Genomic DNA, 24,581 nt, shown 5'->3' with positions numbered 1-24,581 from the left:
GGCGGGGCGGGGCGCAGCGCGTGACGAGGGGCGGGGCCAGCGCGATCCCTGAGGGGGTCTGGCCCCGCCCCCTCAGCGCCTTTGGGACCCCATTTAAGGTCGGGGGGCTCCCCCAAAGCCCCGTGTGACCCCCCCTGCACGGCCCTCGGTGCTTTCAGCGCCTCCCGAGCGGGCTCCGGGAGCCACAGGAGCACCACGGCGGCTTCAGGGCACCCCAGGAGCTCTGCAGGCAGCCCAAGAGCTTTAGGGGACCCTTTAGGGTCCGTAAGGACACCCAAAATCTCTACAGAGGCTCTGTAGGGTTCATAGAGCCCCCCCAGACTCGCTGAAGGGGTTATAGGTACCCTAAGAAGCCGCAGAGAACCCCAGAACTGCCCCTGCAGCGTCTATAGGGCCCCACAGGAGCCCCCCCAAAGCCCACAGGGAATTCCCAGCGCAGCTTTAGGCTCCAGCCCAGGGGATGGGCCTGGCCGGGGGCGGGACCTGCGGCACTGAAAACCCCCCAGGTCCCCTCCGTGCCCCACACACCTGAGACCCCCCGGACCCCCATGGCACCTCCACCGCCCCCCGGCCACCTCAGCCTGGCCCGCGGGGTCCAGGTGAGAGGGGTCCCCGGTAATGTAGTGGTGGGGGGCGGGGGGACAGCCCCGATCTCGGGGGGCCACGGGCATCCGGGGCGGGGTGGGGGCCCGAGGGCGGCTCAGCACTTCCTGCCCCCGGAAAGGGGAAGTGAAAGGAGGGGGGGGGAACCCCAAGAGCTCGGGGGGGCCCCAGAGGTTTGGGGGGACGCGGGAGCTCCGGCCACCCCAGTTTGGGGGTCGCAGGTGACCCTCTGCCTCCCCAGCCCCCCCTGTACCAGGACGCCGTCGCCCGCCGGGCTCTGCGGCCCACGCTGCTCAGGTGAGTGCTCCCAGCGGGGACAGGTGACCCGGCCAGGTGTCCCCTCCCTCGTCACCGGCCCTCCCCTGCCCCCCCAGGAGCGTCTCGGTGCCGGCCGAGCCCCCCGCGCCCCCCGCCATGGATGTCACCTACGCCGTGGTCAACAAGCCCCGCCGGGGGGGCGGGGCCGCGGGGAGAGGCCCCTCCCCCTTGGGACGAGACCACGCCCCCTTCGGCCGAGACTCCGCCCCCTCGGGCACGTGCTCGCTGCCGGGCAGCCCCGTGCGCCGCCCCTCCCCCAGCCCGGCAGGTGAGTGGGGGGGTTGGGGGGTCCCCCAGGTTTTGGGGGGCTCAGGGGTGCCCAGGACCCATAACTCTGCCCCTGGTTCCCCCCTCAGGCTCCCCCAGACCCACGGATGGCGCCTATGAGGTTGTGACCCCCCCCACGGACACCGGCAGCGGCCCCTGCCTGGGTGAGCATGGGGGGGTCCCTCCTGTCCTGGGGGGGTCTCGGTGTCTGGAAAGGGTTTGGGGGTCCTGGGGGGCATCAATGTCCAGCCCCCCCCCTCACTAACCCCCTGCTCCTCCCCCCAGGGTTTAACTTCCGCATCGGGAAGCCCAAGGGCCCGCGGGACCCCCCGGCGGAGTGGTCCCGGGTGTGAGGGGGGGTCCGGATCCCTGGGCCCCCCCCCACAGAGGAGGGGCTGCAGCAGAACCCGGCTGATCCTTACCGAGCCCAATTTAGCCAAAAACCCATTTATTATAACAAATAAAAGCTGATTGTGAGAGACCCGGCTGTGCCTGGGGGAGTCCAGAGGGGTCTCAGCTGCCAAGGTGGTCTCAGGTGTGCAGGTGGGCCCTACCTGGGGGGGCTCTGCAGGTGTTGGGGGGCTCAGGTGGCGCTGAGCAGGCGGCGCTTGGGGGCCGTGGCCGTGTAGGGGTGCCAGCGCCACTCCACGTCGGCCGCGTCCCCCTGCTCCAGGGTGCCCAGGCGGATCAGGTAGGCTGGGGGGGGGACATGGGGGGCTTGTTGGGACATTTGGGGACACGGGGGGAGCCTTTTAGGGCTGTTGGGGATAGCAGGGAATACTCACGCCTCAGCTGGAAGCGGGGTCCCACCTCCTCCAGCTCCACCGTCCGTCCCCGGCGCCGGTACACGTGGTTCCTGTGGGGAGGGGGGGGTCAGAGGGGCTCGGAGGGGGGGTCTGTGATGTCCCCGTGTCCCCAAGTGTCACCCACCGCACTAAAATGACGTCATCCTCGTTGGCGAAGGTCACCACGCGGCGGCTGTCGGGACGGGGAACAGGGAACAGGTGCTTCAGGATGGTCCCGACCTAACGGGGGACAGGGATGGGGACAGGGTCACCCCACCCCTGGGACCTCCCGTGCTCCTCCCCAGTGTCCCCATTTCCTCACCATGTACCCCAAACTCCCCTGTGTACCCCCTCACATCCCCCCAGGTGTGTGTCCCCATTTCCTCCCCCATGTACCCCAAACTCCCCTGTGTATCCCCTCACATCCCCCCAGGTGTGCCCCCCATGTCCCCTCCATGTCCCCCACGCCCCCCGGCCGTACCCTTTTCCCCAGGGTGGAATCCAGGCGCAGCAGCAGCAGGTGGGGGGCGGCCAGCGGGGCCCCCCCGAGCCCCCCGACCTCCTGGCGCAGCACGGCCCCGCTCAGCGTGAAGTGGGCGGTGGGGCCGTGGGGCAGGTGGGACACGGTCAGCCCGTCTGGGGGGTGGGTTAGGTCAGGACACACCCCAAACAGGCCCCACCCCCCCCCCCAATGTCTCAGGTTTTGGATTTTCTTTTCTATTTTTCATATTTTGTGCTGCTTTAATGTGTGGGTCTGGGCTGCATATTGTGGGATGGTGAACTCTCTCACAGAGCAGGGAGAGAAAACAATTCCTTCTCACCAAGGATAAATAATTCCAAACCTCAGCACCAAAACATAAACAGTGTGGGCTGGACAGAGTAAAAGAAAAATGGGACTTCATGGGCTAAAGCTAAAATTGGACAATAAACTCCACTATACAAATGGATCAAAAGTGATAAAAGTGTAAGACCTTGTGAATTGTTGTCCATTTCGTGACCATTTTGGTTCATTTGGGTGCAGCCCTGGCTGGGTGCTAACCAAGGTGGATCCATTGAGGAGATCCTTTTAATAAATCCCTGCTTTATTAATTAATTTTGTCTGGCTCTGCTCTAGCTCAGCCTTCCCAAGGCATCACCCTCAGCCTTCCTCTCCAAGCAGAGACCCCCGGAGGTGACCCCAGCCCCTCCAGCAGCCCCCCAGCACTGACCGGGCCGCCCGCGGGTCTCGTGCAGCACCAGCAGGTCGGTGACCCCCGCGGCCCGGCACGCCGCCACCAGAGCGCCCAGCTCGGCACGGCCCCGGTTCATGCGGCGAGCCCCCGGCAGCAGCAGGCACAGCTCCTGGGGACAGGGACACGGGGACAATGAGCCACGCCCTGTGGGTGTCACCCCTTCACCCAGCGTCCCCCTGCTTGTGCCATTACAGCGTCCCCGTGTCACCCAGATCACCCCCCACCATTCCCCCAAATCACCACCCCCATGTCCCCCAAATCACTGCCCCCATGTCCCCCAAATCATCGCCCCCATGTCCCCCAAATCACCGCCCCCACGTCCCCCAAATCACCCCCCACCATGTCCCCCGAATCACCGCCCCCATGTCCCCCGAATCACCGCCCCCATGTCCCCCAAATCACCCCCCACCATGACCCCCAAACCACCACCCCCATGTCCCCCAAATCATCACCCCCATGTCCCCCAAATCACCGCCCCCATGTCCCCCAAATCACCACCCCCATGTCCCCCAAATCACCGCCCCCATGTCCCCTGAATCACCGCCCCCATGTCCCCCAAATCACCGCCCCCATGTCCCCTGAATCACCGCCCCCATGTCCCCCAAATCACCACCCCCATGTCCCCCAAATCACCGCCCCCATGTCCCCCGAATCACCGCCCCCATGTCCCCCAAATCACCGCCCCCATGTCCCCCAAATCACCCCCCACCATTCCCCCAAATCACTGCCCCCATGTCCCCCAAATCACCGCCCCCATGTCCCCCAAATCATCGCCCCCATGTCCCCCAAATCACCACCCCCATGTCCCCCAAATCACCGCCCCCATGTCCCCCAAATCACCCCCCACCATGTCCCCCAAATCACTGCCCCCATGTCCCCCAATCACCGCCCCGATGTCCCCAAATCACCGCCCCCATGTCCCCCAAATCACCGCCCCCATGTCCCCCAAATCACCGCCCCCATGTCCCCCAAATCACCGCCCCCATGTCCCCCAAATCACCACCCCCATGTCCCCCGAATCACCGCCCCCATGTCACCCAAATCACCGCCCCCATGTCCCCCAAATCACCGCCCCCATGTCCCCCAAATCACCGCCCCCATGTCACCCAAATCACCGCCCCCATGTCCCCCAAATCACAGCCCCCATGTCCCCCAAATCACCACCCCCATGTCCCCAAATCACCGCCCCCATGTCCCCCAAATCACCGCCCCCATGTCCCCCAAATCACCGCCCCCATGTCCCCCAAATCACCGCCCCCATGTCCCCCAAATCACCCCCCACCATTCCCCCAAATCACTGCCCCCATGTCCCCCAAATCACCGCCCCCATGTCCCCCAAATCACCGCCCCCATGTCCCCAATTCTGTCCCCCTGTCCCCCCAGCACAGGGTGACAATTACACACCCATCCCCTGGCCCACCTCAGAGACACACCCAAACCATGCCCCACCCACCCCAGACCACACCCAAACCATGCCCCACCCACCCAGACCACACCCAAACCAAGCCCCACCCACCCCAGACCACACCCAAACCATGCCCCACCCACCCAGACCACACCCAAACCATGCCCCACCCACCCCAGACCACACCCAGACCACGCCCCACCCACCCCTGACCACACCCAAACCAAGCCCCACCCATGCCAGAGCCCCACCCACCCCAAAACCATGTCCCACCCACCCCAGACCACACCCAAACCATGCCCCACCCACCCCAGACCACACCCAAATATGCCCCACCCACCCCAGACCACACCCAAATATGCCCCACCCACCCAGACCACACCCAAACCATGCCCCACCCATTCCAGAGCCCCACCCACCCTGACCACACCCAAACCGGCCACGCCCACCTTGGCAAAGAGCCGCAGGCGGGCGCTGGGGTCGCGTGAGGTGGTCACCATCACCTTGGGGGGCTCCAGCCCCGCCCACCTGTACTCGTCATCCTGGCTGTCACCTGTCCCTGGGGGCGGGGCTTCATCAGGCCACACCCCCTGCAGCCACACCCACCCCGGGGTCATTGGGGTCAGGTCAGAGTCGGGGTTCGGGGGGATTTTGGGGTTAATTCCCATTTTGGGAAAATGAGGCCCAGATTTGGGGTGCAGCCCAGACTGTGGGTGTTGGTGCAACCCCACACTCAGTTTGGGGTGAATTTAATTTTATTTGAGGAATTAAAAAACCCACAGAGAATTAGGGGAAACTCCTAAAAATGTAACCAGTCTCTTTTTTTAGGTCATTTTTTGGGGCTGCCTCAGGATTCCCTTCTCCCCATTTTGGGGTCCAAATCACCATTCAAAGGTCTTGCCTGTCCCCCACCCCTGGGTTTGGAAATTCCAATCACCTCCAACTTGGGGGGGTCTCTTCTCTCCACCCTCCCACCCGGATTTGGGGGTCCCTCTCCCCCAGTTTGGGGGTCCCTCTCCCCCAGTTTGGGGGTCCCTCTCACCCCCCGGTGCCTGGAAGTCGAACTCGAGCTCCTTCTGCAGGGCCAGCGCCTCACGCCGCAGCTCCGTGGGCAGCAGCCGATTCTCTGGGGAGGGGAGAGAAACAGGGGGGCTCAGACAGGACCCCCAATCCTCCCCATTCCAATACCCCAGCCCCAAATAACCCCCCGGGCCCGCAGCACCCCCATGTCCCCTCTTAGCTCCTCTTTAACACCCCCAAACCCCCTTAAACTCCCCTTAACTCCTCCAAATCTCTGCCGCCCCCAATCCCCTTTTCATACACCCGGGATCTGTTCTTAACTCACCCCAAGCCCCCTGTAACCCCCCGAAATTCCCCCCCAAATTTCCCCCGGTCCCTTTTCCCCCCTCCCCGTCCCCGGTACCGTCGAGCGCCCGCCGCAGGCTCTCCTTGCGCTCCCGCTGCCGCTGCTGCTGCTGCTCCCTGGCCCGGCGCTGCAGGTACTCCCGGCGCTCCCGGGCCTGTCGCCGCAGCTGCCATGAGGGGACAGACGGAGGTGACACCGGCGGTGACACCGGCGGTGACACCGGCGGGGTGCGGGGACGGGCCCGGTGAGGGGGACATGAGGGGACATGAGAGGGTGGGGGGCACGGCGGGGGCGCTGAGGGGCGGCACAGAGGGATGGGGGACAGCGGAGGACATCAGGGGACATGGGGGACAGCGGACACGGAGTGAGGGACGCGTGAGGGGGGATATGGCACACCGGGCAGGGGGCAGGGCCCGTTGTGAGGGGCATAGAAATGAGAGCATGGCGGGCACGGAGGGGAGGCCAGAGGCACCGTTGAGGGATGGGGGACACGAGGGGACACGCAGGGACATGGGGGGACACGAAGGGGACATGGGGGGACACGAGGGGGACACGGGACCACCGACCCAACCCCGCGCCCCTCACCATGGTCGCGATGGCTCCGCGCCGCTCCTCACACGCCGGCACCTCCCAGCACCGCTGCCTCCCATTGGCCGAGCGCTGGTGGTCCAATGGGAACGCGCGGTGCTGCCGGAAAGGGGCGGAAAACGCTGCGCCCTCACTCGAAATGGCGGCCAACCCGGCTTCACCCGGCTGCGCTGCCGGCCCTCAGGAAGGCCCCGCCCTCCGGGCTGCTCGCGCGCTGATTGGTTGAGAGGTGCCGAGGCGGGCTGCGATTGGACGAGGCGGGGCCGGGCCTGAGGTCGCGGTGAGGGCGGCGATGGATGGTGAGAGAGGGCCGGGGGCTGCGCGGGGTTTGGGGGTCTCTGGGATATTCGGTGGGTCTCGGGGGCTTTTCTGGGGGTCTGTAGGAGATTTGGGACGTTTTGGGGGGTCTCAGGGATCCCGAGGGTTTTTTGAGCGAGTTTCGGGGCCCTGGAGGAGTTTTGGTGGGGTCTGTGAGGGCCTGGGGGGGTCCCGGGGACACGGGTGGCACCGCGGGGACACCGGGCTCGTCCCTGGGAGGGGGGGAGCGGTTCTGGTGGGTCTGGGGGAGCTCCTGGTGTCCCCCCGGGTGGTGGTTGGGGTCCTGAGCCGTGTCCCCCCCACAGCCCCGGAGTCGCTGTCGCTGGACGAGGCCGCGCTGGAGGTGATGGAGGCGCTGGAGCTGCTGCAGCAGCGGCGGGAGCAGCTGGAGCAGCACCTGCGGCAGGTGAGGGGACACGGGGACACGGCAGGGACGCAAGGGGGACACGCCACCCCTCGTGGGGACACGTGTGAAGAGGTGCCACCTGCCACAGGGGTGTGCCAACCCCATGGGGACACAGCTGGGGACAGTTCCCTGCTGTGGGGATGTGCCTGGGGACACACCACCCGTCCTGGGGGGACCCCAGTACAAAGGGACATGCCACAGTGTCACCTGTGTCCCCCCAGGTGACTGTCCCTGGTGCCATGTCCCTGTGTCCCCTTCAATGTCCCCCTGTGTCACTGTAGGGGTGACTGTCCCCTTCCTGTAACCCCAATGTCCCCACAGGGGTGGCTGTCCCCCTGCTGTGACCCCAATGTCCCTGATGTCCCCACAGGGGTGGCTGTCCCCCTGCTGTGACCCCAATGTCCCCGATGTCCCCGCAGGGGTGGCTGTCCCCCTGCTGTGACCCCAATGTCCCCGATGTCCCCGTAGGGGTGGCTGTCCCCCTGCTGTGACCCCAATGTCCCCGCAGGGGTGGCTGTCCCCCTGCTGTGACCCCAATGTCCCCGATGTCCCCGCAGGGGTGGCTGTCCCCCTGCTGTGACCCCAACGTCCCCAATGTCCCCGCAGGGGTGGCTGTCCCCCTGCTGTGACCCCGATGTCCCCGATGTCCTCGCAGGGGTGGCTGTCCCCCTGCTGTGACCCCGATGTCCCCGCAGGGGTGGCTGTCCCTGGCTCAGGCCCGTTACTCCCTGGGCTGTCACCGCGTCTCGTCCCTGCAGTACGGGGCCACCATGGTGCCCCGAGTCCGTGTGTGCCACAGGTGGGGGACAGCAGGGGACAGGGACACTGGGACATTGGGGACACTCAGTTTGGGGTGGCAGACACAGGGAGGGACATTGGGGACATTCAGGGAGGGCACAGAGACACAGGGAGGGACATGAGGACATTGGGGACACACTGGAGGGGACACAAAGGGGTGTCCCCAGTTTGGGGAGGTGACACAGGGGTGACACCGATGTCCCCAGTGTGGGGGGTGACTGGGGGGTGCTGGGACATCCCTGTGGTGGCCAAGGGACACAAGGGCACACGGTGGTGACACTGTCCCCACTGTGTCACCCCCAGGCAGGACCCAGAGGGACGCCCCCACTTTGAGGAGGTGCCGGGAACAGGGGGGGACCCTGAGGACCCCGACCCCCAGCAGGGGGGGGGTGACGGTGAGAGGGGGGCTGGGTGGTCCCTGGGGGGGTTCTGGGGTCCCTTGGGGGGGGTCCTGTGGGTGTTGGGGTCCCCAGGAGGTCCCCAGTGGGTGCTGGGGACAGATTGGGGGTCCTGGGGATGTCACCCATGGGGGCGGGGGGGAGAATTTGGGGTGCTGGGGGGGGGGGTGGTTCTGAGGGGTCCTGTGGGTGTTTGGGGGGGTTACTCAGTTGATTTTTGGGGGGGTTACTCAGTTGTTTTTTGGGGGGGTTCCTCTGACCTTTGTCTCTCCCCCAGGGCTGCGGCAGCGCCGGGGAGCCCCTGAGAAAGGGGGGGCCCCCATCCGGCCCCCCACAGACCCCCTGGGCTGGTTTGGGGTCCTGGTGCCCCCCACTCTGCGGCAGGCCCAGGGCAGCTTCCAGAGGGGTGAGGATGGGGGAACTGGGAGAACTGGGAGGAACTGGGAGGAACTGGGAGGAACTGGGGGGGACTGGGAGAACTGGGAGGAACTGGGAGGAACTGGGGGGGACTGGGAGGAACTGGGAGGAACTGGGAGGAACTGGGAGATCCCCAGAAAGCGCCAGAAGGTCCCCAAACCCAGAGCGGCCCAAGAATGGGAGGAGCACCCCAAATCTGGGGTGTCCCCAAAACTGGGGAGGGCCTAAAGGTCACGGCCCCTGTGACCTCCTGGTCCCCCTGATGTCCCCCTGTCCCCAGGGGTGACGCTGGCCGTGGAGGTGGCCGAGCTCCAGGCCACCGTGGAAGCTGCGGCCGCCCGGTACCGGCAACTCCTGCGGCAGAAACGTCACCTGGCCGGGGACAGCGGGGACAGCGGGGACAGCCAGAGCCCCACGGGAACCCCTGGGGACAGCAAGGACACCGAGGGTGACACTGTGACCTCAGTGACTGCGTGAACGCACACCGAGAACGACGAGGACACGTCTGCAGGTGACACACGGGGACACAGCTGCCAGCAGTGACACAGAGGACAGCAGCACCTGCCTGTGGGTGACACTGAGGACTCTGCAGGTGACACCGAGCCCCTGACGTCACTAAGAGGGGTCCCCCCATGTCCCCACCTCCAATAAAGCCACCCTGGTGCCACCACAGGGTCATTTGTCACTGCTGTCAGGTGCCAGCTGTGCCAGTGTCACCATGGGCTCATTTGTCACCGCTGTCACATGCCAGCCACAGCATTGCCACCACAGGAATTGGTGCCACCACAGGAATTGGTGCCACCATAGGAACATTGTCACTGCTGTCACATGCCAGCTATGGCATTGCCACCACAGGAATTGGTGCCACCACAGGAATTGGTGCCACCACAGGGAGCACTGTCCCCACAGGAATTGGTGCCACCATAGGGAACATTGTCACTGCTGTCACATGCCAGCCATGGCATTGTCACCACAGGAATTGGTGCCACCACAGGGAGCACTGTCACCACAGGAATTGGTGCCACCATAGGGAACATTGTCACCACAGGAATTGGTGCCACCATAGGGAACATTGTCACCACAGGAATTGGTGCCACCATAGGGAGCATTGTCACCGCTGTCACATGCCAGCCACAGCATTGCCACCACAGGAATTGGTGCCACCACAGGAATTGGTGCCAGCACAGGGAACATTGTCACCGCTGTCACGTGCCAGCCATGGCATTGCCACCACAGGAATTGGTGCCAGCACAGGAATTGGTGCCACCATAGGGAGCATTGTCACCATAGGAATTGGTGCCACCACAGGGAGCATTGCCAGCCCAGGAATTGGTGCCACCATAGGAATTGGTGCCACCATAGGGACCACTGTCCCCACTGTCCCCACTGTCCCCACTGTCCCCGCTGTCCCCCCCCCTCCGTGGCTCGGACACGCCCCTTTTTGCCAAGGTCTATGTTTATTGGGCGGGGCCCTCGCCCCGCCCCCAGACCCCGCCCCCACCCAGGGGGCGGGGCCGACACAACAACGACTATGGGAGGGGGCGGGGCGTGGCAGGGCGTGGCCCGTGGGGGCGGGGCCTGGCGGGGCGGGGCCGGCGCCCCCTAGCGGATGGTGTAGCGCACGTAGGGCACCTCGATGTCCGCGTCGCTGTCGTCGTTGCAGCACAGCTCGAACACCAGAGCCTTGACGTGGCGGCCCAGCTTCTTCTTGGACACCCGCGTCACGATCTCTGTCATCCTGCGGGGACAGGGGACATGGCAGGGACATGGGACATGGCAGGGGCATGGTCATCTTATGGGGACAGGGGACATGGCAGGGGCATGGTCATATTGTGGGGACAGGGGACATGGCAGGACATGGTCATATTGTGGGGACAGGGGACATGGCAGGGTCGTGGTCATCCTGCGGGGACAGGGGACGTGGCAGGGACATGGGACATGGCAGGAGCATGGTCATCCTGCGGGGACAGGGGACATGGCAGGGACATGGTCATCCTCAGGGACAGGGGACATGGCAGGGGCATGGTCATATTGTGGAGATGGGGGACATGGCAGGAGCATGGTCATCCTGCGGGGACAGGGGACATGGTAAGGACATGGTCATCTTGTGGGGACAGGGGACATGGCAGGGACATGGCAGGAGCATGGTCATATTGTGGGGACAGGGGACATGGCGGGGACATGGTCATCCTGCGGGGACAGGGGACATGGCAGGGGCATGGTCATCCTGCGGGGACAGGGGACATGGCAGGGACATGGGACATGGCAGGGGCATGGTCATCCTGCGGGGACAGGGGACATGGCAGGGACATGGGACATGGCAGGGGCATGGTCATCCTGGGGTGACAAGGACATGGCAGGAGCATGGTCATCCTGCGGGGACAGGGGACATGGCAGGGACATGGTCATCTTATGGGGACAGGGGACATGGCAGGGTCATGGTCATCTTATAGGGACAGGGGACATGGCACGGACATGGTCATCCTGCGGGGACAGGGGACATGGCAGGGACATGGGGCACGGTCTCTGTCATTTTGGACAGTGGGGGACATGGCAGGACATGAGCTGTGATTTCTGTCATCCTGTGGGGACAGGGGACATGACAAGGACACGTGGCATGGTCTCTGTCATCCTGTGGGGACATGGGACATGGCAGGGACATGGTCATCCTGCGGGGACAGGGTCATCCTAGGGGGGACAAGGACATGGCAGGGACATGGTCATCTTAGAGGGACAGGGGACATGGCAGGGACATGGTCATCCTGGGGGGACAGGGGACATGGCAGGGACATGGTCATCTTACGGGGACAGGGGACATGGCAGGGACATGGTCATCCTGCGGGGACAGGGGACATGGCAGGGACATGGTCATCCTGCGGGGACAGGGGACATGGCAGGGACATGGTCATCCTGCGGGGACAGGGGACATGGCAGGGGCATGGTCATCCTGGGGTGACAAGGACATGGCAGGAGCATGGTCATCCTGTGGGGACAGGGGACATGGCAGGGACATGGTCATCCTGCGGGGACAGGGGACATGGCAGGGACATGGGACATGGCAGGGGCATGGTCATCCTGGGGGACAGGGGACATGGTAAGGACATGGTCATCCTGCGGGGACAGGGGACATGGCAGGGACATGGTCATCCTGCGGGGACAGGGGACATGGCAGGGACATGGTCATCCTGGGGGGACAAGGGACATGGTAAGGACATGGTCATCTTATGGGGACATGGCAGGGACGTGGCAGGGACATGGTCATCCTGCGGGGACATGGTCATCCTGTGGGGACAGGGGACATGGCAGGGACATGGTCATATTGTGGAGATGGGGGACATGGCAGGGACATGGTCATCTTATGGGGACATGGCAAGGACATGGCAGGGACATGGTCATCTTGTGGGGACAGGGGACATGGCAGGGACAGGGGACATGGTCATCTTATAGGGACAGGGGACATGGCAGGGGCATGGTCATCCTGCAGGGACAGGGGACATGGCAGGGACATGGTCATCCTGGGGGGACATGGCAGGGTCATGGGGCACGGTCTCTGTCACTTTGGACAGTGGGGGACATGGCAGGACACGAGCTGTGATTTTTGTCATCCTGTGGGGACAGGGGACATGACAAGGACACGTGGCATGGTCTCTGTCATCCTGTGGGGACAGGGGGACATGGCAGGGACACGTGGCATGGTCTCTGTCAGACAGGGGGACATGACAAGGACATGTGGCATGGGTCACTCTTAGAGGGGACACGGCAGGGACATGTCAGAGTACATGGCATGGTCTGTGTCATCGGAGGGTGACGTGGCAGAGATCATTCTCGGGGGACAAGAGGGGACACAGGGAGTGCCAAGGCACACCCAGAGGGGACAGGTACCCACAGAGAGGGGACACGGCCACACCCTGTCCTCCCACCACTGGGCTGTGTTCTTGTCCCCAGGACACGTCCCTGTGCCTTCCTCCAACCCTGCTGTCCTGTCCCTGCCCTGGAGCCCACCCGTGTCCCCAGTGTCCCCCAGTGTCCCCAGTGTCCCCAGTGTCCCCCAGTGTCCCCAGTGTCCCCCAGTGTCCCCCAGTGTCCCCCAGTGTCCCTACGGTTGGTCGTGGCGCTCGCGCAGCTTGGCGGCCGGCATGAAGAAGGAGTAGAGCATGGACACGCCCTGGGACAGCATGGTGATCTCCAGCCGGTGCTCCTTCTGTGGGGACACGGGGACAGGGGTCAGCGGGTGGGGACATCGGCCACCACAGGGGTCAGCGGGGTCGGGGACATCGGCCACCACAGGGGTCAGCGGGGCTCGGGGACATCGGCCACCACAGGGGTCAGCGGGGCTCGGGGACATCGGCCACCACAGGGGTCAGCAGGGCTTGGGGACATTGGCCACCACAGGGGTCAGCAGGGCTTGGGGACATTGGCCACCACAGGGGTCAGCGGGGCTTGGGGACATCGGCCACCATGGGAACCCTGTGGCCTTGGGGACATGGGCCACCACAGGGGTCAGCGGGGCTCAGGGACATCGGCCACCACAGGGGTCAGCAGGGCTTGGGGACATCGGCCACCATGGGAACCCTGTGGCCTTGGGGACAGTGGCCACCACAGGGGCTGGACCTTTCCCCCCTTCCCAGTACTCCCCTCTTGGTTGGGGTGCCTCAGTTGTCCCCTGCCCCCCTCCCAGTCCCTCCCAGTCCCTCCCAGTCCCTCCCAGTCCCTCCCAGTACCTTGAAGTAGGCGAGGAACTGGCGCAGGGTCATCTCCTGCCCGTCGGGCTGCAGCCCCTGCACCTCGAACCGGTCCCACAGCGTCCACTCCACCTCATAGTACTGGGGACACGGCGGGGACAGTCAGAGCTGGGAGGACCCCAAATCCCCTTTGGGAGTGACCCCCAGCCCCACTGTGACCCCAAATCCCCTTTGGGAGTGACCCTCAGCCCCGCTGCAACCCCAAATCCCCTTTGGGAATGACCCCCAGCCTCACTGAGACCCCAAATCCTGTCTGGAAACCAAGCCCAGCCCCACTGCAACCCCAAATCCCCTCTGGAAGTGACCCCCAGCCCCACTGCGACCCCAAATCCCCTTTGGGAGTGACCCCCAGCCTCACTGAGACCCCAAATCCTGTCTGGAAACCAAGCCCAGCCCCACTGCAACCCCAAATCCCCTCTGGAAGTGACCCCCAGCCCCACTGCAACCCCAAATCCCCTCTGGAAGTGACCCCCAGCCTCACTGCGATCCCAAATTCTGTATGGGAACCAAGCCCAGCCCCACTGTGACCCCAAATCCCCCCTGGAAGTGACCCCCAGCCCCATTGCAACCCCACAAATCCCCTCTGGAAGTGACCCCCAGCCTCACTGCGACCCCAAATCCCCCCTGGAAGTGACCCCCAGCCCCACTGCGACCCCAAATCCCCTCTGGAAGTGACCCCCAGCCTCACTGTGACCCCACAAATCCCCCCTGGAAGTGACCCGCAGCCCCACTGCGACCCCAAATCCTGTATGGAAACCAAGCCCAGCCCCACTGCGACCCCAAATTCCCCCTGGAAGTGACCCCCAGCCCCACTGCGACCCCAAATCCTGGGTGGAAGTGACCTCCACCAACCCCAAATCCCCTCTGGAAGTGACCCCCAGCCCCACTGTGACCCCAAATCCCCCCTGGAAGTGACCCCCGGCCCCCCACCAACCCCAAACCCCCTCTGCCACCCCACAGCGACCCCGCCGTGCCCCCCGGGCCTGGCAGTGCCCACCTTGTTGCGGGGGCAGGCGAGGGGCTCGGAGAAGCCCACGAAGGGCAGGGCCAGGTTGAGGAAGGCGTTTTTGTAGGAGCTCAGCCGGCGGTGCCCCTGCACCAGCTTGAAGAGCTCCAGGCACGCCAGGCCCACCACGGCCGCCGTGGTGGTGGCGATGGCCGGGATGATCTTCCCCGCGATCAGTTTGCTCTGGGGGACAGAAAAAAGGGGTTTAGGGTTTGGGGGATGGCCCCAAAAATCAGCCTGAGGGATGCACAGCCCGCCCCACAGCACCACGGACACTGTGGGGTGTGGATGGTTCTGTGTGTGCCCCACACGTCCCAGAATAACCCTTGGAATACCCCAAAACACCCCACAACACCTAAATAACCCCATAAAAACCCCATAAAACCCCATAACAACCCCCAAAACACCCCCCAATACCCATAATAACCCCAAAAAACCCCATAACAACCCCCAAAACACCCCCCAACACCCATAATAACCCCAAAAAACCCCAAAGCACCCCATAACAACCCCCAAAACACCCCCCAGCACCCATAATAACCCCAAAAAACCCCAAAGCACCCCATAACAACCCCCAAAACACCCCCCAGTGCCCATAAAAACCCCATAAAACCCCAAAGCACCCCATAACAACCCCCAAAACACCCACCAGTGCCCATAATAACCCCATAGCACCCCATAACAACCCCCAAAACACCCCCCAGCACCCATAACAACCCCATAAAAACCCCATAGCACCCCCCAAAACACCCCCCAGTGCCCATAAAAGACCCATTAGCACCCCAAAACACCCCCCAGTGCCCATAAAAACCCCAAAAAACCCCAAAGCACCCCATAACAACCCCAAAAACACCCCCCAGCACCCATAATAACCCCATAAAAACCCCATAACAACCCCCAAAACAACCCCCAAAACACCCCCAGCACCCATAATAACCCCATAGCCCCCCACAACAACCCCCAAAACACCCCCCAAACACCCATAATAACCCCATAGCACCCCATAACAACCCCCAAAACACCCCCCAGCACCCATAATAACCCCATAAAAACCCAAAGCACCCCATAACAACCCCCAAAACACCCCCCAGCACCCATAATAACCCCATAGCACCCCATAACAACCCCCAAAACACCCCCCAGTGCCCATAAAAACCCCCATTAGCACCCCAAAACACCCCCCAGCACCCATAATAACCCCATAGCACCCCATAACAATCCCCAAAACACCCCCCAGCACCCACAAAAACCCCATAGTACCCCATAACAACCCCCAAAACACCCCCCAATACCCATAATAACCCCATAGCACCCCACAACAACCCCCAAAACACCCCCCAACACCCATAACAACCCCCAAAACACCCCCCAGCACCCATAATAACCCCCAAAACACCCCCCAGCACCCATAATAACCCCATAGCACCCCACAACAACCCCCAAAACACCCCCCAGCACCCATAATAACCCCATTAGCACCCTTGACACCCCATAACAACCCCATAGGTCCCCCCAGACCCTCACCCAATGTAGCATTAGCAGCCCCCCAGTGCCCCCCCAGTGCTCCCAGTGCTCCCAGTATGCCCCAGCCCTCCCCAGTGCCCACCTTGTGGCGGTCGGCCGGGGGGATGTCGTAGTTCTCCGCCCGCAGGTTGGAGGCGGCCACGATGAAATCCATGTGGAAATTGGTGTCATCGTCCTGGGGACAGCCAGGGTTGGATGGGGGGCACCCAGGGGGGCTGGGGGCACCCAAGGGGGCACCCGGGGGAGCAGGGGGCAGCACCCACCTTCTCGAAGTCGATGGGGAACATCCGGAACCCCGGGAGCTCCTCGGGGCTGGGCAGCGACGCCTTCAGCTCCTCCAGGCGCCCGTCGTCTGTGGGGAGGGAGGGGCACACGTGGGACCCCCGTGCCCCCCAGCACCCCCTGGCACCTGTGGGACCCCCCAGCACCCCCTGGCACCTGTGGGACCCCCCTGACACCCCCTGGCACCTGTGGGACCCCCAGCCCCTCACCCAAAGTGGCATTCAAAGCCCCACCAGTGCTCTCTCTGTGCCCAGGGTGGCAGTGGCAGCTCCCAAGTGCCCCCAGCCCCATTCCCAGTGCCCCCAGCCCCTCTCCCAGTGCCCCCAGCCCTTCTCCCAGTGCCCCCAGTCCCCACAGTAATTCCCAGACCCTCTTCCAGCGCCCCAGTCCCTCTCCCAGTAACCCCAGTAACCCCCAGCCCCTCTTCCAGTGTTCCCAGTCACCCAAGTAACCCCCAGCCCCAGTACCATCCCCCAGTACCTCTCCCAGTGCCCCCAGCTCCACTCCCAGTACTTCCCAGTAACCACAGCCCCTCTCCCAGTAACTCCCAGCCCCATTCCCAGTGCCCCAGCCCTTCTCCCAGTGCCCCCAGTAACTCCCAGTCCTTCTCCCAGTACCTCCCAGTGCCCCCAGGTCCCTCTCGCAGTGCCCCAGCCCCTCTCCCAGTGCCCCAGTACCCCCCAGCTCCTCTCCCAGTACTTCCCAGTAACCACAGCCCCTCTCCCAGTACCCCCAGTGCCCCCAGCCCCTCTCCCAGTGCCCCCAGTACCCCTGGCAGCGCCCCAGCCCCCCTGGCAGTGCCCGGCCGTACCCAGGGCGGCGCTGGCGCTCTGCAGCTCCTGGTCGGACACGTGGATGCGCAGTGCCCCCAGTACCCCCAGCCCCTCTCCCAGTGCCCCCAGCCCCTCTCCCAGTACCCCCCATCCCCTCTCCCACTCCCCCAGGCTGTACCCAGGGCGGCGCTGGCGCTCTGCAGCTCCTGGTCGGACACGTGGATGCGCACGCCGGCCTTGGGCGCGAAGGGCGGCACCCGCACGTGCCGCAGCAGCTCCGCCACGGCCGCCCGGTCCCGCGAGCCCGCGATGCCGTAGCTCTGCGCAAACAGGTTCGCCGCCGCCACCACGTAGTCCAGGTGCAGGGGCTGGGGGCACGGGGGCACAGGTGGCACTCAGAGGGGCACAGGGGGCACCCACGGGGGGCAGGGGGTACCCATGGGGGGCAGGGGTGACACTCAGAGGGGCGGGGGTGGCACTTAGGGGGGGCAGGGGGTACCCACGGGGGCAGGGGTGGCATTCAGAGGGGCAGGGGTGGCACCCACGGGGGCAGGGGTGACACTCAGAGGGGCTCAGGTGGCACTCAGAGAGACAGAGGTGGCACCTACGGGGCACAGCCCCTCCCCAGGTGACCCAGGTGACCCAGGTGACACAGGTGACCCAGGTGACACAGGTGACACAGGTGACCCAGGTGATGTCCCCTCCCCAGGTGACACAGGTGATGTCCCCTCCCCAGGTGACCCACATGCTGTCCCTCCCCAGGTGACCCAGGTGACCCAGGTGACACAGGTGACCCAGGTGCTGTCCCACCCCAGGTGACACAGGTGACCCAGGTGATGTCCCCCCCTAGGTGACAGAGGTGACCCAGGTGACACAGGTGACCCAGGTGCTGTCCCCCCCAGGTGACCCAGGTGACACAGGTGACCCAGGTGACACAGGTGATGTCCCCCCCCCAGGTGACACAGGTGACCCAGGTGACACAGGTGCTGTCCCCCCCAGGTGACACAGGTGATGTCCCCTCCCCCCCAGGTGACACAGGTGATGTCCCCCCCCCACAGGTGACACAGGTGACCCAGGTGACACAGGTGACACAGGTGACACAGGTGACACAGGTGATGTCCCCTCCCCCCCAGGTGACACAGGTGACACAGGTGATGTCCCCCCCAGGTGACACAGGTGACACAGGTGACACAGGTGACCCAGGTGACCCAGGTGACCCAGGTGACACAGGTGACACAGGTGATGTCCCCCCCAGGTGACACAGGTGACACAGGTGACACAGGTGACCCAGGTGCTGTCCCCCCCCAGGTGACACAGGTGACACAGGTGACACAGGTGACCCAGGTGCTGTCCCCCCCAGGTGACCCAGGTGACACAGGTGACCCAGGTGCTGTCCCCCCCCAGGTGACCCAGGTGACACAGGTGATGTCCCCCCCCAGGTGACACAGGTGCTGTCCCCCCCAGGTGACCCAGGTGACACAGGTGACACAGGTGCTGTCCCCCCCCAGGTGACACAGGTGACACAGGTGACACAGGTGCTGTCCCCCCCAGGTGACCCAGGTGCTGTCCCCTCCCCAGGTGACCCAGGTGACCCAGGTGCTGTCCCCTCCCCAGGTGACACAGGTGCTGTCCCCCCCCCAGGTGACACAGGTGACCCAGGTGATGTCCCCTCCCCAGGTGACACAGGTGACAGAGGTGACCCAGGTGCTGTCCCCCCCCCCAGGTGACCCAGGTGACCCAGGTGACCCAGGTGACACAGGTGACCCAGGTGACACAGGTGACCCAGGTGATGTCCCCCCCAGGTGACACAGGTGACACAGGTGACAAAGGTGACACAGGTGACACAGGTGCCCCACTCACGTTGTCGGGGTTGAACACGAGGGGGTGGGGGCAGCGTTTGGGCCCCGACCAGAAGAGGGTCCCCGAGTTCGTTTTCTGAGGGGGAGGGAGAGAATCGGGGTTAACGAGGTCATTAATTGAGCTTAATGAGTAATTAATTGGAGTTACTGAGCCAATTGTTTAGATCAACAATGTATTAATTAAATTAATGAGCTAATCAAGGGGTGCCCACCTGTCTTGGCAGATGTTGGGGTAAATGAAATAATAGGGTTAACAACGTAATGGGCATTAATAAGGCAATTAATTGGGGTTAAGGAGGTAATTAATGAGAGTTAAGGGGATAATTAACGAGAGGTAAGAAGATAATTAATAGTGGTGCCCACCTCTCCTGGGGAGAAGTTGTGCAGGAGCTGTTGGGTCTTGGGGTAAATGAAGGAATGGGAGTAAACGAGGTAATTAATGGGGTTAATGTGCTAATCAATCACAGATAATAATGTGCTAATCAATCACAGATAATAAGGTAATTGGATTAAATTAATATGGTTACAAAGGAACTTCCACCTGTCCCAGGGGAAGTTGTGCAGCAGCTGGCAGATGTTTGGGTAAATAGAATAACGGAGGTAAATAAGGTAATTAATAGGGTTAATAAGGTAATTAATCAGGGCTAACGAGGTAATGAATTAAATAATGCACTAATTAAGCTGTCCCACCTGTCCCGGGGGTAAGTTGTGCAGCAGCTGGCAGATATTGGTTGGGGTAAATGTGGTTGGGGTAAATGAAGCAATAGGGGCAAATAAGGTAACTAATGATGTGAATAGAATAATTAATCAGCGCTAACCAAGTAATTAATTAAACAACGTGCTAATTAAGCTGTCCCACCTGTCCTGGGGGGAAGTTGTGCTGCAGCTGGCGGATGTTGGGGTAAATGTGGTTGGGGTAAACGAAGCAATAGGGGCAAATAAGGTAACTAATGATGTTAATAGAATAATTAATCAGCGCTAACCAAGTAATTAATTAAATAATGCATTAATTAACTGTCCCACCTGTCCCGGGGGGAAGTTGTGCAGCAGCTGGTGGATGTTGGGGTAAATGCGGTTTGGGTAAATGAAGCAATAGGGGCAAATAAGGTAACTAATTGTGTTAATAGGATAATTAGACAGGGCTAAGGAGGTAATGAATTAAATAATGCACTAATTAAGCTCTCCCACCTGTCCCAGGAGTAAATTGTGCAGCAGCTGGTGGATGTTGGGGTAAATGTGGTTGGGGTAAATGAAGCAATAGGAGCAAATAAGGCAACTAACGATGTTAATAGAATAATTAATCAGCGCTAACCAAGTAATTAATTAAATAAGGCGTTAATTAAGCTGTCCCACCTGTCCTGGGGGGAAGTTGTGCAGCAGCTGGCGGATGATGGGGTAAATGTGGTTGGGGTAAATGAAGCATTAGGGGCAAATAAGGTAACTAATAATGTGAATAGAATAATTAATCAGAGCTAACCAAGTAATTAATTAAAAAACGCGTTAATTAACTGTCCCACCTGTCCCGGGGGTAAGTTGTGCAGCAGCTGGCGGATGTTGGGGGTAAATGTGGTTGGGGTAAATGAAGCAATAGGGGCAAATAAGGTAACTAATGATGTTAATAGAATAATTAATCAGAGCTAACCAAGTAATTAATTAAAAAACGCACTAATTAAGCTGTCCCACCTGTCCCAGGGGTAAGTTGTGCAGCAGCTGGCGGATGTTGGGGTAAATGTGGTTGGGGTAAATGAAGCAATAGGGGCAAATAAGGTAACTAATGGATCATTAATCAGCGCTAACCAAGTAATTAATTAAATAACGCGTTAATTAACTGTCCCACCTGTCCCGGGGGGAAGTTGTGCAGCAGCTGGCGGATGTTGTTGCTGTACTGGCGGTGCCAGTGCCGGCAGGCCCAGGCCACGCAGTCGGGCCAGGCACGGGGCCGGTCGCTGACCAGACTGCGCTGCACCGCCTCCAGCACCTCCAGCGGCTGCGTGCCCGCCAGGCGCAGGGTGCGCTCCAGGAACTTGGGGTCCCTGGGGGGAAAAAGGGGGTGCAGGGGTTAGGGGGGGTCACAGGGGTCACAGGGGGGTCACAGGGGTCCCTGGGGAAAATGGGGTGCAGGGGTTAGGGGGGGTCACAGGGGTCACAGGGGTTAGGGGGGGTCACAGGGGTCACAGGGGTCCCTGGGGGGAAATGGGGTGCAGGGGTTATGGGGAGTCACAGGGGTTAGGGGGGTCATACGGGGTCCCTGCCAGGCGCAGGGTGTGCTCCAGGAACTTGGGGTCCCTGGGGGGAAAAAATGGGGTGCAGGGGTTAGGGGGGGTCACAGGGGTTATGGGAAGGTCACAGGGTACAGGGTGTGTTCCAGGAACTTGGGGTCCCTGGGGGAGAAAGGGGGTGCAGGGGTTAGGGGGGGTCACAGGGGATCACAGGCGCAGGGTGCGCTCCAGGAACTTGGGGTCCCTGGGGGGAAAATGGGGTGCAGGGGTTAGGGGGGGGTCACAGGGGTCCCTGCCAGGCGCAGGGTGCGCTCCAGGAATTTGGGGTCCCTGGGGGGAAAAATGGGGTGCAGGTGTTATTTGGGTTATGGGAGGGTCACAGGGTACAGGGTATGTTCCAGAATTTGGGGTCCCTGGGGGGAAAAATGGGGTGCAGGGGTTAGGGGGGGTCACAGGGGTTAGGGGGGGTCACAGGGGTTATAAGGGGTCATAGGGCACAGGGTCCGCTCCAGGAACTTGGGGTCCTTGGGGAAAAAATGGGGGTGCAGGGGTTAGGGGGGTCACAGGGGATCACAGGGCACAGGGTCCGCTCCAGGAATTTGGGGTCCCTGCGGGAAAATGGGGTGCAGGGGTTAGGGGGGGTCACAGGGGTTAGGGGGGGTCACAGGGTATCACACAGTGCAGGGTCCACTCCAGGAACTTGGGGTCCCTGGGGGAAAATGGGGGTGCAGGGGGTAGGGGGGGTCACAGGGGTTAGGGGGGGTCACAGGGCACAGGGTGTGTTCCAGAATTTGGGGTCCCTAGGGAAAAATGGGGGTGCAGGGGTTAGGGGGGGGTCACAGGGGTCACAGGGGTCCCTGGGGGAAAATGGGGGTGCAGGGGTTAGGGGGGGTCACAGGGGTTAGGGGGGGTCACAGGGCACAGGGTGCGCTCCAGGAATTTGGGGTCCCTGGGGGGAAAATGGGGGTGCAGGGGTTAGGGGGGGTCACAGGGGGGAAAAATGGGGTGCAGGGGTGAGGGGGGGTCACAGGGGTTAGGGGGGATCACTGGCGCAGGGTGCGCTCCAGGAATTTGGGGTCCCTGGGGGGAAAAATGGGGTGCAGGGGTTAGGGGGGATCACAGGGGTCACAGGGGTCCCTGGGGGAAAAGGGGGTGCAGGGGTTAGGGGGGGTCACAGGGGTTATAGGGGGTCACAGGCACAGCGTGTGTTCCAGGAACTTGGGGTCCCTGGGGAAAAAATGGGGTGCAGGGGTTAGGGGGGGTCACAGGGGTTAGGGGGGGTCACAGGGTGCAGGGTCCACTCCAGGAACTTGGGGTCCCTGGGGAAAAGGGGGGTGCGGGGGTTAGGGGGGGTCACAGGGGTGAGGGGGGGGTCACAGGGTGCGCTCCAGGAACTTGGGGTCCCTGGGGCAAAATGGGGGTGCAGGGGTTAGGGGGGTTACAGGGGATGACAGGCACAGGGTGCGCTCCAGGAATTTGGGGTCCCTGGGGGGAAAAATGGGGTGCAGGGGTGAGGGGGGGTCACAGGGGTTAGGGGGGGTCACAGGCACAGGGTCTGCTCCAGGAACTTGGGGTCCCTGGGGGGAAACGGGGTGCAGGGGTTAGGGGGGGTCACAGGGGATCACAGGGTGCGCTCCAGGAATTTGGGGTCTCTGGGGGGAATGGGGGTGCAGGGGTTAGGGGGGGTCACAGGGGTCACAGGGGTCCCTGGGGAAAAATGGGGTGCAGGGGTTAGGGGGGGTCACAGGGTGCAGGGTGCGCTCCAGGAACTTGGGGTCCCTGGGGGGAAAATGGGGTGCAGGGGTTAAGGGGGGTCACAGGGGTCACAGGGGTTAGGGGGGGTCACAGGCACAGGGTCCGCTCCAGGAATTTGGGGTCCCTGGGGGGAAAAGGGGGTGCAGGGGTTAGGGGGGGTCACAGGGGTTAGGGGGGGTCACAGGGGTTAGGGGGGGTCACAGGGGTCACACAGTGCAGGGTGCGCTCCAGGAACTTGGGGTCCCTGGGGAAAATGGGGTGCAGGGGTTATGGGGGTACAGGGGTTATGGGGGTACAGGGTACAGGGTGTGTTCCAGGAATTTGGGGTCCCTGCGGGGAAAACGGGATACAGGTGTTATGGGGGTACAGCAGTTAGGGGGGTACAGGGTGTGTCCCAGGAATTTGGGGTCCCTGGGGGGAATCCAGGGGGATTTGGGGTGCCCGTCCCCCACACTCACATCAGGTACTGGTTCACGTTCTCGGCCGGCTGCTTGAAGAGCCCCTCGAACTCGTCACGCGCCCACTGCGAAAAGGGGGTGTCACTGGGGGGGCCTGGCAGCAGGGGCACCCCAAAACAGGGACTGCAGTGCCCAGGGCACCCCAAAACAGGGACTGCAGTGCTCAGGACACCCCAAAACAGGGACTGCAGTGCCCAGGACACCCTAAAACAGGGACTGCAGTGCCCAGGGCACCCCGAAACTGGGACTGCAGTGCCCAGGGCACCCCGAAACTGGGACTGCAGTGCCCAGGGCACCCCAAAACTGGGACTGCAGCACCAGGACACCCCAAAACAGGGACTGCGGTGCCCAGGGCACCCCAAAACAGGGACTGCAGCACCAGGACACCCCAAAACAGGGACTGCAGTGCCCAGGGCACCCCAAAACAGGGACTGCAGTGCCCAGGGCACCCCAAAACAGGGACTGCAGTGCCCAGGACACCCTAAAACAGGGACTGCAGTGCCCAGGGCACCCCGAAACTGGGACTGCAGTGCCCAGGGCACCCCGAAACTGGGACTGCAGTGCCCAGGGCACCCCAAAACTGGGACTGCAGCACCAGGACACCCCAAAACAGGGACTGCGGTGCCCAGGGCACCCCAAAACAGGGACTGCAGCACCAGGACACCCCAAAACAGGGACTGCAGTGCCCAGGGCACCCCAAAACAGGGACTGCAGTGCCCAGGGCACCCCAAAACAGGGACTGCGGTGCCCAGGACACCCCGAAACAGGGACTGCAGTGCCCAGGGCACCCCAAAACAGGGACTGCAGTGCCCAGGGCACCCCAAAACAGGGACTGCAGTGCCCAGGACACCCCAAAACAGGGACTGCAGTGCCCAGGGCACCCCAAAACAGGGACTGCAGTGCCCAGGAAACCCCAAAACAGGGACTGCAGTGCCCAGGATACCCCGAACAGGGACTGCAGTGCCCAGGGCACCCCAAAACAGGGACTGCAGTGCCCAGGACACCCCAAAACAGGGACTGCGGTGCCCAGGGCACCCCAAAAACAGGGACTGCAGTGCCCAG

General features: G+C 62.7%; 4 protein-coding genes across 6 annotated transcripts in view; 2 read left to right on the top strand and 2 right to left on the bottom strand.

Annotated features, from left to right (window-relative positions):
- The first annotated feature begins 27 nt into the window (after positions 1-27).
- On the top strand, positions 28-1,667 carry PTPN18 (protein tyrosine phosphatase non-receptor type 18). Its single transcript, XM_030260858.4, has 5 exons — positions 28-599; positions 845-900; positions 978-1,189; positions 1,278-1,352; positions 1,474-1,667. Exons 1-5 carry the CDS (start codon positions 549-551, stop codon positions 1,539-1,541), a joined length of 462 nt encoding a protein of 153 aa, XP_030116718.1. The 5' UTR covers positions 28-548; the 3' UTR covers positions 1,542-1,667.
- IMP4 (IMP U3 small nucleolar ribonucleoprotein 4) lies at positions 1,620-6,711 on the bottom strand. Of its 2 annotated transcripts, none has more exons than XM_030260376.4 (9): positions 6,562-6,711; positions 6,034-6,142; positions 5,653-5,736; positions 5,060-5,163; positions 3,182-3,314; positions 2,455-2,609; positions 2,119-2,213; positions 1,974-2,044; positions 1,620-1,884 (listed from the first exon to the last, which is right to left on the bottom strand). In XM_030260376.4, the coding sequence occupies exons 1-9, from the start codon at positions 6,562-6,564 to the stop codon at positions 1,772-1,774; spliced, it is 867 nt and encodes a 288-aa protein (XP_030116236.1). In that variant the 5' UTR covers positions 6,565-6,711; the 3' UTR covers positions 1,620-1,771.
- Positions 6,712-6,841: 130 nt separating this feature from the next.
- Positions 6,842-9,571, top strand: VMA22 (vacuolar ATPase assembly factor VMA22). Its single transcript, XM_030260829.4, has 6 exons — positions 6,842-6,863; positions 7,188-7,288; positions 7,984-8,087; positions 8,390-8,481; positions 8,762-8,890; positions 9,182-9,571. Exons 1-6 carry the CDS (start codon positions 6,857-6,859, stop codon positions 9,376-9,378), a joined length of 630 nt encoding a protein of 209 aa, XP_030116689.4. The 5' UTR covers positions 6,842-6,856; the 3' UTR covers positions 9,379-9,571.
- A 768-nt stretch (positions 9,572-10,339) lies between these two features.
- UBA1 (ubiquitin like modifier activating enzyme 1) overlaps positions 10,340-24,581 on the bottom strand; it is a 41,866-nt gene continuing 27,624 nt past the window's right edge. For both annotated transcript variants that reach the window (XM_072920407.1, XM_072920406.1), the window contains exons 17-26: positions 23,520-23,584; positions 20,925-21,120; positions 19,089-19,163; positions 17,407-17,596; positions 16,437-16,525; positions 16,256-16,348; positions 14,641-14,832; positions 13,623-13,724; positions 13,002-13,102; positions 10,340-10,639 (exon numbers count right to left, since the gene is read on the bottom strand). In XM_072920407.1, the coding sequence (XP_072776508.1) occupies positions 10,504-10,639; positions 13,002-13,102; positions 13,623-13,724; positions 14,641-14,832; positions 16,256-16,348; positions 16,437-16,525; positions 17,407-17,596; positions 19,089-19,163; positions 20,925-21,120; positions 23,520-23,584 (1,239 nt within the window). In that variant the 3' untranslated portion in view covers positions 10,340-10,503. The remainder of the gene's footprint in view (positions 10,640-13,001; positions 13,103-13,622; positions 13,725-14,640; positions 14,833-16,255; positions 16,349-16,436; positions 16,526-17,406; positions 17,597-19,088; positions 19,164-20,924; positions 21,121-23,519; positions 23,585-24,581) is intronic.

The sequence above is a fragment of the Taeniopygia guttata genome, chromosome 31 (assembly GCF_048771995.1).
Source record: "Taeniopygia guttata chromosome 31, bTaeGut7.mat, whole genome shotgun sequence".
Classification (NCBI taxonomy): Eukaryota; Metazoa; Chordata; class Aves; order Passeriformes; family Estrildidae; genus Taeniopygia; species Taeniopygia guttata.
This window is presented reverse-complemented; position numbering and strand designations above follow the sequence as displayed.

What these genes read in the sequence shown, in the direction of transcription:
- IMP4 (XM_030260376.4), bottom strand. An exon ending in GCCTGCGGCTCTTTGCCAAG is followed by an intron (nt 3,315 to 5,059) that starts GTGGGCGTGGCC and finishes CCCTGTCCCCAG; the next exon opens with GAGCTGTGCCTGCTGCTGCC. An exon ending in GATGACGTCATTTTAGTGCG is followed by an intron (nt 2,045 to 2,118) that starts GTGGGTGACACT and finishes CCCTCCCCACAG; the next exon opens with GAACCACGTGTACCGGCGCC.
- VMA22 (XM_030260829.4), top strand. An exon ending in CCAGCAGGGGGGGGGTGACG is followed by an intron (nt 8,482 to 8,761) that starts GTGAGAGGGGGG and finishes TCTCTCCCCCAG; the next exon opens with GGCTGCGGCAGCGCCGGGGA. An exon ending in CCAGGGCAGCTTCCAGAGGG is followed by an intron (nt 8,891 to 9,181) that starts GTGAGGATGGGG and finishes CCCTGTCCCCAG; the next exon opens with GGGTGACGCTGGCCGTGGAG.
- PTPN18 (XM_030260858.4), top strand. Translation starts at nt 549, where the DNA reads ATGGCACCTCCACCGCCCCCCGGCCACCTCAGCCTGGCCCGCGGGGTC. An exon ending in GCCTGGCCCGCGGGGTCCAG is followed by an intron (nt 600 to 844) that starts GTGAGAGGGGTC and finishes CTGCCTCCCCAG; the next exon opens with CCCCCCCTGTACCAGGACGC. An exon ending in CTGCGGCCCACGCTGCTCAG is followed by an intron (nt 901 to 977) that starts GTGAGTGCTCCC and finishes CTGCCCCCCCAG; the next exon opens with GAGCGTCTCGGTGCCGGCCG.